Source organism: Chlamydotis macqueenii, chromosome 2 (assembly GCF_036417535.1).
Source record: "Chlamydotis macqueenii isolate bChlMac1 chromosome 2, bChlMac1.mat, whole genome shotgun sequence".
Lineage (NCBI taxonomy): Eukaryota > Metazoa > Chordata > Aves > Otidiformes > Otididae > Chlamydotis > Chlamydotis macqueenii.
In genome coordinates, this window is record NC_141557.1 from 55,392,921 (window position 1) to 55,407,143 (window position 14,223).

A 14,223-nucleotide genomic window follows, 5' to 3' on the forward strand; every position below is an offset into this window, starting at 1 on the left:
AAGTCAGTTCATTAGAATTTGGCTGTATGCGTGTGTACATTCTGGCAAGTTGATTTCTCATTATTGCTCCAAGACTTTCACTAGCTTCTGAAATGAAACTTCTTATTTAGGTACTAGAACCTGTAATGAGTTCTTTTTGAGCAGGAGCTATTTGTACTTCAGAGTGGTGGCTTTGAAATCTTTCTGCGGAAGGCTTCTGAAAATGGAAGGTAGACCACTTAAGTGTGGTTTCTGCATTGCCACTGGTGCTCTGCAAGGACCGCACTGTCTTCTCTGCCCCAGAATTGAGAAGAAGGGGAAGAACTAAGTACTAAAAAGTAGATCATTCTGGGGGTGGTTGTCCTGGAGGTTGGTTATTGCTGCTTCTGAAGCACTCAGCACTTTTCCTTTTTAAGAATACTTACATACATCAAAGAGTCTTGGTTTTAGTAGCTTTATTTGTGGAGTTACACAGGCTGATGTGAGATAATACCAGATTCTATTATGCTTAATGTATATGTGTGGCAACTTGGAATATGAACTTCATCTTTGCAGAGGTACTGTTGTAGTAGATTAGTTCTGCTTTCTCATTTTGTCTTGTCTTACAGTTACTTCTAATCTGAGAAGGGCAGACTTATTTCTAACCCAGTTCCACGCTGAAAGCTTAAAAACGTCAGTCACCAAACCATGACAGGCTAACTAATACTGTACATATTTTGTTTCTAGACTTCTCCACAAACCTTACATAGGGAATATTAGCCCAGTTAATTTTTCTTTAAATAAAATGGATGGAGATGGACAGCAATAGGGAAAGTACATGTCCATCTAGATTAAAGTGCTGCATGGTAGAATATCTGTTTTCACAAATGTTTGACTGGAGTAATTGTTTATGTGGGAAAGCAATATGTAAATATTTTACTGCACTATACTTCATTGCTGTTATTGGACATGACATAACAGCTATAAATATTGCAGAAAATATAAATGGTTGTGTGAAAAATACTCACAACTTTCAAAAGTAGGGAGCAGCAATGCTTTGGGCTGTTGTTAAATCAATTTCTCTTTCTCTGTTTCTCCTGCCTTTTCCCTTTCTTTTCCTAGGTGCATTTTACCTGGTATTTGAATATATGGACCATGACTTGATGGGACTGCTGGAATCTGGTTTGGTTCATTTTAATGAAAACCATATTAAGTCATTTATGAGACAGCTGATGGAGGGCTTGGCCTATTGCCATAAGAAGAACTTTTTGCACAGAGATATCAAATGTTCAAATATTCTACTAAATAATAGGTATGGATATTACTTAAAGTATGTTAAAAATTGTGTGTTAACATCTTTAAATTTTTCTTTTAATCTTCACAGTTCACCTGCTTTAAATCATCAGCAAAACATTTTTGGATTGCATAGTTTCTTTAAAATCGATTGTAAAGTACTCTTCTGCTAATGTTGCTGCTTAACACTGGATCCTGCAATTGTTTGTTAAACTTACCTGTGTTAAACCAGCAGGATTAAAACAGAGTAGGTAGTCAGCTTCTGGAATTTGTTGTCACAGGAGGTTTTCAGGGTAGTGCCAGGAGATTTGAAAATGGATGAGGGACATTCATGGGCAGGATCATTAGCACCTTCTAAAGGGAATAGAGAGGAATACCAATTTTAGCATCCTTAACACAATGATTGTGGGTGGTGGTGAAGTACAAAGTGAGCCCCAAAGTGAGCAGGTTCACATGGTCTCCCTAAAAATCTGCTTAGCTGCTGTTAGAGATGAAATACTGGGCAAAATGGATCAAGGCTCTCTTTTGGTAGAGTCCTAGTTTGGGTCCAGCTTTCCCCAAATTAACTTTTCCAATTTTTTTCTCCTTTATTTTCTTATAACAAACTAACATTAGACTATTTTCAGCTCTGGATCCCACTACAGTCTTGCCAGATCATGACAGAGACTCTTAAACAGATATACACATGCCCCCACATCACTCACTGTGCCCACTCACCTAATCTTGCTTGCCTGCTAATCTCCAGTGGTGATGCTGTCTCTGTGGACCTTTGGGAACTCAGAAGCTGAGGTGTAACCTGACCATGGACAAGAGTGCATTAGGGTAGAGGTGGAGCTTTCTGTTGTACTGTGCTCTTTCCAATCCAGGATACGGAGTTTTTTCCCCTTGGGTATTTTTTTAGCATCCTTCGATATTTCCACTAGAAGAAGAAGATTATAATTAATCTGAATAATTTTAAACCAGTGTTTCTAAAATCCTATTACTAGGTACACCCTGAAGCCAAACACGTGGATTATATTTCTTAGATATACAATTTAAATGTCTTTGCTCAAATATTCATTGATCTTCCACAAATATGCCCTTTGAGAAATAAGCATGTAAGCTGAGGGGAGTCTTTGTTTATGGGGATTCTCCAAGTGTTACAGTAATTCCAAGCACACATCTGATGGGCAAAAATGGAATGGAAACTATGACTTGTATAATTTATTATCACAAAATGGTCGTATCAGCAAGTCTTGCCCTAATTTGATAAAATAACATTTATTTGAAATGTTGCATGTATTTGAAAGTGACGAGAGTTTTAAAAGCTCGTAAGTACAGAAAAACAAAAACTCCGTGTAACATTCCAACATTCAATTTTATGTATTAGAGAAGCTTACAGATAGCTTTCTGTTTAAATCATCCAGACTTTACGGATGGTGGGGGCTTCTGGTCATTGAGCAGTGCTTTTCAGCCGTGGAAACTGCCAGACAAGAGGTCTATATCTTCTACTCTTCCCTTCATATATGGGAAAACTAAAGAAAGGGTTAGGGGTTGTGTCGTTCAGCAAGCTGGCTGCTGGTAAAAAATAGAAGCTCTTATCTGGTCTGTCACCATGATTTAAAGACTGCTTAAACTTTACAAGAGCAGAACAGAGCTTTGATAGCTTCCTAGAAGTATGACTGCTGATAGTTGTTTGTTGTACAAATGCGTAAGCTAGCAGTAAGGCATGAGAAAATAGCTGTTTCCTCCCTCCGTTTTTTCCTGCAGAGTTACTGATCTGAATACTTCACAGTATACACCTCGATTTTGACTAACATGATGATGTAAATGCCATTTGATGAGTGTACCTAGTTTGCTTACTTATCTTTGCTATTCAATAAGTTCATGTATTTGTTTACTGAAGAGATGCATAGATTGTAAAGCATTGCTTCCTCATTAATGTGTTTTCGTGAAGTTCGGTTGCAGCTGTCTCAAAATCTCAAACTTCACCTGATTTTTTGGGAGGAAGTCTAATTCAGATTAAATGCTGAATAAGTCTTTGCTTTTTCCACCAGAGGGCAGATAAAGCTTGCAGATTTTGGGCTTGCTCGGCTGTACAACTCAGAAGAAAGGTAAGATACAATTATACTGTGAAAAAGCGTTCAGAAGTTTAACCTTTTTGCATAACTCTAAGTATTATCAGGGCCAGGAGACTGTTTTGTTTAGAGGAGGTGTTATTGCATTGTAATGCAAGTAATTACTTAGGAAATTGAAAGATGTGTATTCTGTCTTGCACTGCCTAGAGCCACAAAACTCTCTTTGTGCAAGTGTGTTGCTTTTCCAAGATAAATAAGATTGCTTTTCCGGATAAATAACTGTAGAGGGCAGCCATATATATTTACTTGAAGTGAAGAGTTGCAGTCCTAAGTAGGTTGCATCAATATGTAGGTTTTTACTAATACTAGTTTCTGATCCTGTACACGTAGAGTATATTATTTTTGTTCATATACCTAGGAAAAGTTTATTTAGGAAAAGTGGAATTTTTTTCTGACACAAATTAGTATACATTTTCTTTTCAAAAAGCATTACTTTTGTGTAAGATTTAACCTTACATTTGAAGAGGTTCACTGTATTCTTCAGGCAGTCAGTGCTGTTGAATCTGCTGGAAACAGAGACACAAGTTTAAATAAAAGTTATTCTGAAACTTCTTTCGACTTATGCTTCTGTTGTTCTTGGCTTCATTATGCTTGCACTCCAAGAAACAGGTGCACAGTTTTTATGATTAAGAACTTCAATATTTATATTGTAATGTCATATGTTTGTCATGTGGAACTGGATTTTCAAAATTCAGACTGAATGTTCATTACACTAGTATGTACGTCGAGTGGTTGGATATAGAGAGTATGAGCCATCGGAGCTTACTTTGATTACTGCGTGCCTAATTTGGGAAATAATATCTGTAATGTTAGCTTTATGAGTTTATTGTTTTCTCACAGAGCTCTGAGCTTGTTGTTGAACCTGATAGCATTAGTTTCACTGTCTTCTGAGCTGTTATTTCAGGAATATATGCCTATGTACAGTTATTAAAACTGTAGAGCATAGTAGCAGGGTAAGATAATCTTAAGCAGCTGCTGGGTAATTAACTTTTGGTTTGGATGTACTTATAATAAAAGAGATTGATGCATGTTAAAATAAGAAGGTAGGATGGTATCAAACAGACCTATTTTTTTTTGTCCTCTGGTTTACCATGAGTTTTTTAATATCTGTTTTTAAATTAATTTAAATTTTGTTTGTAAAACTAATGTTTATTAAGAATTGGACAATTGAAAATTCAGTGTATTATAGTGCTAATAACAGATTTTACTATACATCAAACAGCAATGTTCTTATGCCATTATACATAAATGAAACCAAGATTAAAGTGTAATTATGCTAGCTAATAGAATTGCCACTTGAACTTGGGAGGATAATTAGAATCTCATTAGCACATTTTTAACAATTCTTTTCTCATTCGTTTTCCTTCTGAGTAGTTTCTGACCTGCAGTAACAGATGTAATTAATGTATACCAACAAGTGTATAACAGCTGCTGCTTTAAATTAATGTATTTTACATTTGTTTTACTGTTGTTTAGAATTATATACTTTTCAAAAGAGTACAGAATTCAGCAGGAGCATAATGGAGAGGAAATAAAAATTTAAGTAAATTCCCATTGGTTGTTGTACTTGTGCTCCTTTCAGTGTTATTTTGGTGGATTTAATATGTTTGAAGTAGGAGATGTGACAGATTGTGTAAGAAAACATCTGTTCAAATAAAAAGCACCATATACTAATACATATGAGTGATGTATCTGTAGAGAAGGTCTATACCTTGTAAACATTTCATAGAGGAATGCTTGCTTCAGAAATAAATATGATAAATGATGGCATTGTTTAAAAAAATGTACTACATGTTAAAAATGAATTGAGGATTTTCTTAATGAAAAAAAGACTCGGGTGATTTTGCAGAAATGACCTGTACCAGTGAATATGTTATAAGAGCTTTTTAGACTATGCTACGATTGTTCAAACCCCACACTTAATGTTACTCTGCTTTCTATTTGGAGTTACCTAGTGTTGGTAAGAGTGAATTATTAAAAACTGAATGAATTTTGGGATCACTTTTAAGACACCTTGATTGAAACAAAACCAAAACCTAACGTCTGTTTTCTGCCTTCCATTCTGAACTGTTGATGCTGTATCTCAGCCTGTCCACGAAAAATGTGTCTAAGATAGTGGAAATCCATGCTTTAGTGTGAGGATGAAAAGGGTTATTCCCAGTGACCAAATCTTCTGGTTAGAGCTGTAGAGAATTAAAGATGTTGTGAAATATAGGAAGAGATTGGAAGCATTCCAAGCCTTAAAATCAAAATTGTTGAAGGATGCAGTACAAGAAAAAGGCTTTGTCTCTTCTGTTCCTACTTACAGAGCAGAAATTGACTTTTTTTTTTTCTTTTCAAAATGCTTGTAGAGGTCCAATATTCAGTATTCTAATAATCAATAGTTGCCCAGAAATTAGTGGTTTTATCTAAGCAGATCCTTCTCCTGAAATGACTAGCAATGTAATAAATATACAGTATTGCTATCTGCATAATAATTGAGATACAAGATTCATATAGCTTCGAGATGGCTGTGGGATTATTATTTATATCTTCAGTCTGTCTTTGATAGCCTTGGTCAGACAGTTGCCTTTGGTTTTGTGCAGTTGCAGCTTTACAGGACTAAAATTAGGAAAAGGGAGTGGAAGATTGTACTGTTCCTAAACAGCACCACAGAAGTAAAGTCTTCAAAGTTTTTCAGAAATTAGATCGTAGTAAAATGATAGTCCTCTCTTTTTTTTTTTTTTCCCTCCCCCCAACAGCCGACCATATACCAACAAAGTTATTACATTATGGTATCGGCCTCCTGAACTTCTGCTTGGAGAAGAAAGATACACGCCAGCTATTGATGTCTGGAGTTGTGGGTAAGAGTTCGGGACAGAAGTGTAGCAAGCATAAAAACAAGCTAAAAATAAATGTTTCTATTAATCTATAATGAAAGGCCCTAATGATGGAATTGTGCAAAACTGTTTTACAGCTGCATCCTGGGTGAACTTTTTACAAAAAAGCCAATATTTCAAGCAAATCAAGAACTTGCTCAACTGGAACTTATAAGGTAACTTGCAAGCAGTACCACATAGTAGGTGCCTCATAAACTGTCAAGTTTCTTTTGTTAGTGTTAAAGTCTGAGATAAAGCGCTGTGAACATTTACAAGTACTCAGTTATCACCCTGAGATGTTAGTGGTTTTAGGGGCATGTAAAGCAAGTAACTTTTGCTTAGACATGGAGAAGGGTTTTTTTGTGAGTATTCTGTGGTCCTGGCCATGTACAGTTGACTAGTAAGAGAGTTTTTTGTAGAGCAGCTGGAGTTGCCTGTAACTGAAGTTGTAGAGGGAGAGCAGTCAAAATGCCCGTTATTTTTTTAAGACAATGTTACAACTTCCTTGCAGCAAATCAAAACTAGAACATGGACAATAATAAGGACAAGTGGGATTTGGGAGGAGTAGGTACTTGGCATGCTACTGGCCTTGAGTTCTTGTTTCAAGCCTTCTACAAACACACCTGGGTTTTATTATTTTTGTGGGAATATGTCTGTTCCCTTACAAACTGTCAGACACTTTATGGAGGTAAAAATTCTGTTTCCTTTCTTATCTCAATAAATCATAGAATGATATGTATATAAAACAGTGGAACCAGACTTTTTTCCCCCCCTTTATTCAGCAAGCAAAAATTGTTTTTGATTCTGATATCATAATTGACCTTGTAAGTGGGGAGAGGTCCTCTTCCTAGAAACAAGGGGAAAAGACAGTGAGAATTTACAGAATCTGAACAGTAAATGGTCAACATTATTTTTAAAATTTAATGAATAAAAAATATTATCAAGTTACATATTGAGATACTTCTCAAAACAGATTGAACAGTAGCATGTTTCTGTGTAATGTGTTATTAGCTGGCCTGGAAAAACAAAGTTTTCAGGAGATATGAAGTGTATCTATGGTCATTCTCAGCTTAAGCAGAATTAAACTTGTGAGTTGGGAAACTTTTAGTTTTGAGCACTAGATGGCATTGAAGCATGTCACAGTGCTGTCTTTTGAAGTTTTTTCTCTTTGCGTTGTACCTCTGGTACAGCAGACGAAAATTTTGCAATTTCCTTCTGCTGGAAGCTCCTATTTGTAGCTCTTTTTTCCTCTTCACCAATACTATGCATTTTTAGCTGATTAAACGTAATACATCAACTTTATCAACAACTACCACCATCATATTACAGTCAACAGTTCTACATTTATCCTTTATAATCTTAATGTTCAAAGATAGAGCTGAAGCAAATTCTGATAGGAAACAATAGATTTATTATTTTTTCTTTTCCCTCCTGAAAGTTACATACCCCAAGCAGCATAAAGTCATATTGGTTTGTATAGCATTTGGGGCATAACTAATCCTTAGATCTCATAAACTAATTGTTTATGTGAGGGGTGAAGGGATGACCTAGGAAAATGTATTTGCAAAATGTCCTTTTGTAACTGCCTGCATAAGTTTGAAACCTTGCTTGTATGGTAAAATGCCCCTCTAGTTCTGCTCAAAGTGTAGTCTAGGTCAACCTATGCTTAGCCATCCTCAGCTGGACAAAATGGATGGGGATGGAGGGGGAGGAATAAGATGGTGGGCAACTTCATTTGTGGAGGTAGATGAGGCTTGAGACATAAAACTCGTAACTGAAGTAAAAAATACACAGGTTTTCTAGTGGTTGGGTGTTGCTTATGCCTTACTGAGATTTTTCTTTTATGTCTTCTGTGTCAACTAAATTCTCTTTAGTCTTAAATTTGTCAGGGAAATGTGCTTTTTCAGCCATTTAGTATGTCTTACTTTACAGGCATTGGGAGCTAAGGGCATAGAAGTTAATTAGCACTTTAAAACTAGGATATCCAGTTCTCCAAGTCAAATACCTGTAGTACTGTCCAGACATAGTTGGTTAAGATTTTCAAAACATTTGTGTGGAGGATGCCTGGGGTGGGGTGAGGCAGAAACAGTGGACTACTTAAAGTAAGTTTAGTCTGTGCAGAGTGATTACCTTTCATAGACAATTCACCATTATTTAATAGCGTTGGGCATTGGACAGTAGAGAAATTTTAGCTAAAAGAACCTGAACATTAAAAATTATTTTTGTGTTCACTGTACATGCAAGAATAAAGTGACAGCTATGTTCACTTGTGGCTTTGGATCTCATACCCTTTTTTTCCCTTCTTTTTGATACAGCCGAATTTGCGGGAGTCCTTGTCCAGCAGTGTGGCCCGATGTTATAAAACTAGCTTATTTCAACACAATGAAACCAAAGAAGCAGTACCGTCGAAAACTGAGAGAAGAGTTTGCTTTGTAAGGATGAAGAATTAGTTTAGTCAACTTGCAATAGCATTAAGTTTTCCTGGACACTTTATGAACTTGACTATTTTCTGGAAAATGAACATACATTAAGTGTGAAGGAAAATGGCTTTAGGTTCTTATCCTTCCCATGATAGTCACAGAGCTTGTATTAACCCTTATTTAATAGGAGCTTCAAGAAGGGGGAAGAAGGCCCTAAAACTTCCGCCACCTGTCAGCTTTCACCTAAGGAAACATTTGTTTTCCATGATTGGTACACCTGCTTATTGTCCCTGTCCAAAAAACAACTCAGAGTACTTAATTGGTTTTTATTAGGACAACTGGCTACAGCTAAATATGTAGTCTGGTTAACATCACAGTCTTTTGGGTCATAAATTCATTCAACAGAGAGGAGTTATCTGAACCGTGTATTCTAAAGTACTACCAGTGGACTAGTTTTGTGCAAATACCACACGTGAAAGTTATGGAAAGCAGCTGTAGGATTACTTTAAAGGGTTCATTCCCTCCCTTCAGTCACTGTGGGGTTTAGGAGAAATGTATCATCTTGTTCATACCAATGAGATGTCTATCTTTAAAGCAATCAAATTATTGTCCACGGACCAATCAAAACTGAAACTCCTCGGGTGCTAGATTTCAAAGTGTAAAGTAACAATATGGTCTTGACTTAATAAGGGTACATGTTTGGTTTTTTTGTGAAGACAATGTTTCAAGCAATTAAACCACACAAAGTAAAGAAAGCTTGGGTTATATGCTTGCACATGTAATAAAAGATGAATTTTATCTCTGCCTCTTACTACCAAGCTAAAGTTACAAGTAGGTTTTCTTAGGATGAAGTTATCTGAGGACTTAATGGTCAGTTATTTTGGAAGGGATGTGTTTATTAAAATTTTGCACAGAAGTGTGTGATTCAAAAAAAAAAAAAGTAATGCTTTTCTCCGTTTTGCTCTTTTGTAGCATTCCACCAGCTGCATTAGACTTGTTTGATTATATGCTTGCTCTGGATCCCAGCAAGCGCTGCACAGCCGAACAGGCTCTTCAGTGCGAGTTTCTGCGAGATGTGGAACCATCTAAAATGCCTCCTCCAGAGTAAGTAATTTCCTTTCACAGTGGTCCTTATCTCTACGAAATGTGAACGTGCACCGATTTCATTAAGCTCATTGCGTTTCAGTTAAAGTAGATGGTGGTAGAACAAAAATGTTGATGCATACAGTTGTTTAATGGTGAGTCTGCACTAAAATGGTTTTGCAGCTGAGTGACTATTACACCATGATAGCAAGGGTTGTGAGAACCATTTCATTTGTTATCCCTAGAACTAGTTACCAAGTTAGTGCCTTTAAAAGAAATACTTTTATATGAATATTTCTAATGTTGAAAAACCACAATTTTCCTTTTATCTCTGTTTATCAGTGTCTACTTTTTCCAAGGGTTTTGAGGTCCTCCATGAATCTGAATTGCCTTATTTGATGGTAGAATGACACTGGGTATAGAATTCTGCAGAGGTACCTGAGAGTTAAAGTGAAATACCATAAATCCTTCCCTGTGCCAGATGAGATTCTTGGTTTCAAAGGCAGAAGTGTAATACCTTGTGCAGGGTTTTTTGTATCCATGTCTCTGAGGGGAAATATATTGCAGTGTCCAGTAAGGTTTCTGAAGTGACTTAATTGTAATTTAAATCAGTACAAATCCTATTGGAACAGGCTCTAAGGAAAACAATGAAAAGGTATTACAGAATCTGCCGGTTTCATTCTTCCCTCAAGATAGCTGTCAGAACAGAGAACATTTAATATTGTTTGAGTAAATTGTGCTTTCCAGGCAGCCTGTTCTGAGTTCTTTTTAATTAGTCACCAACTGGGAAAAATGTTTGAGTTTTATCTAAGAATTTTATTAAAAATCTTTTGAGACGTACCTGTTACATACACACGGTTGTCACTAATGCTTCTGATACTTGAGGCTAAGAGGTTTCATTGCCTGAATATGACTCTGTATATGTATCACTGTCTGAATATCAGTCATCAGCAGTCTTAGACTATTCGCTAAAATCTCAGAACCACTTGTACAGCATGTTGCTTATATGCATTTTAAAGTAAGTGAATGGGAAGAAATTTGGGTTTTTTCAGGGGCTTGTTAGTGCATCCATTCTAGAAGCTGATATATGGAAATTCAAAACAAACTACTTGTCGGTGTCCTTTTAAAAACTAAGAGGAACCCAACTCACTTCTGACAGAGTATGCGCAGGAAAGTGTTGACTGTTCTCTTGAAAGACCGAAGTTCTGCTTTGGGAAGAAACAGCTGTTCATTTAAAGAAAGTGACAGTGGTGATTGTAAGGACTCCAGGATACTTCTCACAATGAGTTCTTGCTTGCTTACAGTTGTTTTTGACTAAATACTGGGCAGGTCTTTGACCTAGTATGTGGAGGGAGAGAATAAGGAAGCAGTTGTCATAATTGCCTTTCTGGTGGCTCTTGTAATCTGTCACCTAATTTTCCCACGTTCCTGGGTGAGGGAACTGCTCAGACAGTTATTAATATGTAATAGGAAAACAGAAGGCCCTATTTTTACTGCTTGTCTCAGTATTTCCATTATCTGTGGGATGTTACATTACATGTATAATCTAAGCATTGATTTTACCAACCTAGTTAAATTTTTTTTTAAAAAAATGTATTCTGAGATAAAACTGATTATCTCTAATCATTCGTTGCAGCCTTCCTTTGTGGCAGGATTGCCACGAGCTGTGGAGTAAGAAACGCAGAAGACAGAAGCAGATGGGCATGACTGATGACTCAACAGCAACTAAAGTCCCTAGGAAGGATCTGTCTCTAGGCATGGATGAGAGCAGAACCAACACCCCACAAGGCATGCAAACTTCTTCCCAACTCAAAACTCAGGGCAACTCTAGTGTAGCACTTGGTCAGTAATATTTTCGGTTTTTATAATTACCTTCTAGTTGGATTGCACCTCTAGAAATTTTAGATGTTACTTTCAGAGTACTGACGTCTCCTGCATTCTTGAGGGAGGACAGTATTGTAAGTTAATTCTTTGTTACAAGATTTACCTTTGATTTTGGAAACTAGGTGTTCCTTTTAAGTTTTAACTTAATTCTTCAGTCTGGTCAGAGCAACTACATTGCTCTGTATTTTCAGAGATTTTATCTCTTGCTCATCTGTAATCCTTCTGTCATCCCACAAGCCAGTTGCTGCTCTAAGTTCCTTACAATCTCCATAGATTGGAGGAGCTTTATTGGTATTGGTAAACTGATCACCAGGCAGATTTTAGAACAGTCATTTTTTCAAATGCAACAGATTCTCTCTGCATGTTATATTAGTCTTCAGCTTTCCAAGTTATTGAGGCTGAACTAACTTGTGAAAAAAAAAAAAACAAAAACAACCCACCAAACCTCCTCCCCAGGTCCCAACGAGAAATAGCTACCCCTGTAGATTCACAGCCGTCAGTTCTGAAACTTAACTGAAGTATTTTGCTTGGAGACCAATTTTGTGAGAGTATATAATATAAAGAATAAAGTAAGTGTTTCCTATGTGGACACCACTTGAGATACTCAGCAGTTTGGTGATAGTTCCCTCATAATATGTAGAAATATACAGAGTAACAATACCAAATGAATACCTTATAAGTTTAATTTAGACCATTTTTGATTGTGCAAAGTGACCATAAATTCTACAGCATTGATACAGTTCAGCTGAAGAAAAACAGTAAATGCATTCACAGGGCCTGCAAATTCTTTAATACTGACCATCCTGAATCAACTCTTCATTTAACAGTAGAGCAGACCTCCAAATACTATGCAAAGATATAGAGAAGAAGATAGTTCTTTTGATCATATTTTATTGCAATTCATTGCCTTTTGCTCCTGTTCATCCTGTTTCTTACTGTAAGCCACCTGTTAACTTCTGCCACTCCGTATGTTTAGGCTAAAGTTTTGGCAGCATTTTCAAGCATGATTTTCTGTAGCCTTTAAAATTTTTTGCCCCTGCAAATGCAAGCTGTATAGAAGAGTCCAATGTAGTTATTTTCTTTGTGCTTTTATAACAGGTAGCCCAATGAGAGACTACTATATTTATTAGTCATTAATACTAACCATCCAAAATAAACTAAACAGATAGAGAAGGAATCATTCAGACCTGTATTTCTGTTTGCCCATAGGTACATAGGAAAATATATCCAGGTAGAAAAGAAGACAATTTAATTTTCGGTGGAGCTTAGACAGTTCAGCATAGAGGTTTTTTCTGTATTAAGCAAAACTCTTCTGGAAGCCGTAATGCATCTTAGATAATACCATCAATAAGGCACACTAAAGAACTCCATGTACAAATGCATGCTTTAAACAAAACTGTTGCATTTATTTCTAAGCACCTCAAAACAAGAAAAACATCTTGGATCAATTCCTAATGTTCTGATTCATGAATAGGACCCCTAGTTATTGCAGCTTACAATTTAATAGGAGCTACGTAGAGCTCCATAATTCTGTTCTGGTAGAAACTGCCAAATTTCCCAGAATACAGTTTGTTCTTGGAATGGACTTGAAACTAATCAGAGAGTATGGAATAGGTAGATTAGTTCCCTCATTTTGCATTTTTCTGCTCAATTTTCACTGAGAATCTGAGAGAAGTTTAAGTGTTGAGCATACCATCCTCAGATGTTACAAAATCGACTGTTACAGTTAAGTGTAACATCTGAGTGAGAGCTAGCAGTACAAGGCATTAGAAATTATGTGGTTTTCTGTATTGCCAAATAAAAGGTGATTCTATTTTTATATTTATATAAATATATAAAGTTGTTGAAGTTCCTGGATCCTACCTGAGTAGGTTCCAAGGGCTGCTTGTATCCTGGTGCACATGCACAAGTAGGGTAGTGGGTTGCGGGTTTTGCAGCACTTTGCAGCTGTGCTGCTCTTAGCCTTGCAAGGCAAAATACTTAATATTTTTGTGTATGTGACCATTTTTTCAGGCATGACTTTGAATCTGCTATGAATTAATATTAGTAAATTAGCAGAATGACAAGAATAGGAGGGGACAGAATGTGTTCGTGTTGATCTGGATTTAAAAGATTCAGGGCTCTGCTAGCACACTCATTTTTAAAAATGTAACTGCTTTATTCTCTAAGTCATCTACTCATAGGGCATGTTGAAATCCATGCTGCTTCACTTCTCTTTTCAAAATAAACTACCACAGTGGGTGTTTGAAACTAAGAAACTACTTGATATCCTGACTTCCTTGTTCATATTCCTCTGCATCATCATAAACTCCTCTTATTTGTGGCAAACTCCATTTTATTGAAGAAATTGTGTATCTTCAGAAACGTGCATTTTCCTGCTACTCAGTGATTGACTTCTAACTCAGGACTTGCTTTTGCATTTAATACTGCTAGCTCCTGGGTCACCTAGAGCCTGGTCACTTGAGCAGGTGTTAGAATCCAGATGCTGAATTAGAATGGGCCAGAACATGACTGGAAATGCTTTTTGCAGATGGCCACTTTTTAACAGAGGCATGTGATATGTCAAAGATAGGAAATTTTGCAGGGATTGGAAATCTTACAGCTGCTTAA

The 14,223-nt window shown here is 36.6% G+C and overlaps 1 protein-coding gene across 7 annotated transcripts in view; it reads left to right on the plus strand.

The window, feature by feature from the left end:
* The window catches only part of CDK13 (cyclin dependent kinase 13), a 51,440-nt gene that overhangs the window by 30,183 nt on the left and 7,034 nt on the right, over positions 1–14,223 (plus strand). For 4 of the 7 annotated variants that reach the window (XM_086743029.1, XM_086743030.1, XM_086743025.1 and 1 more), the window contains exons 6-12: positions 1,081–1,270; positions 3,288–3,344; positions 6,110–6,211; positions 6,325–6,402; positions 8,542–8,658; positions 9,619–9,750; positions 11,366–11,571. In XM_086743029.1, the coding sequence (XP_086599155.1) occupies positions 1,081–1,270; positions 3,288–3,344; positions 6,110–6,211; positions 6,325–6,402; positions 8,542–8,658; positions 9,619–9,750; positions 11,366–11,571 (882 nt within the window). The remainder of the gene's footprint in view (positions 1–1,080; positions 1,271–3,287; positions 3,345–6,109; positions 6,212–6,324; positions 6,403–8,541; positions 8,659–9,618; positions 9,751–11,365; positions 11,572–14,223) is intronic. The other 3 variants (XM_086743027.1, XM_086743031.1, XM_086743028.1) reach the window with 2 other exon arrangements.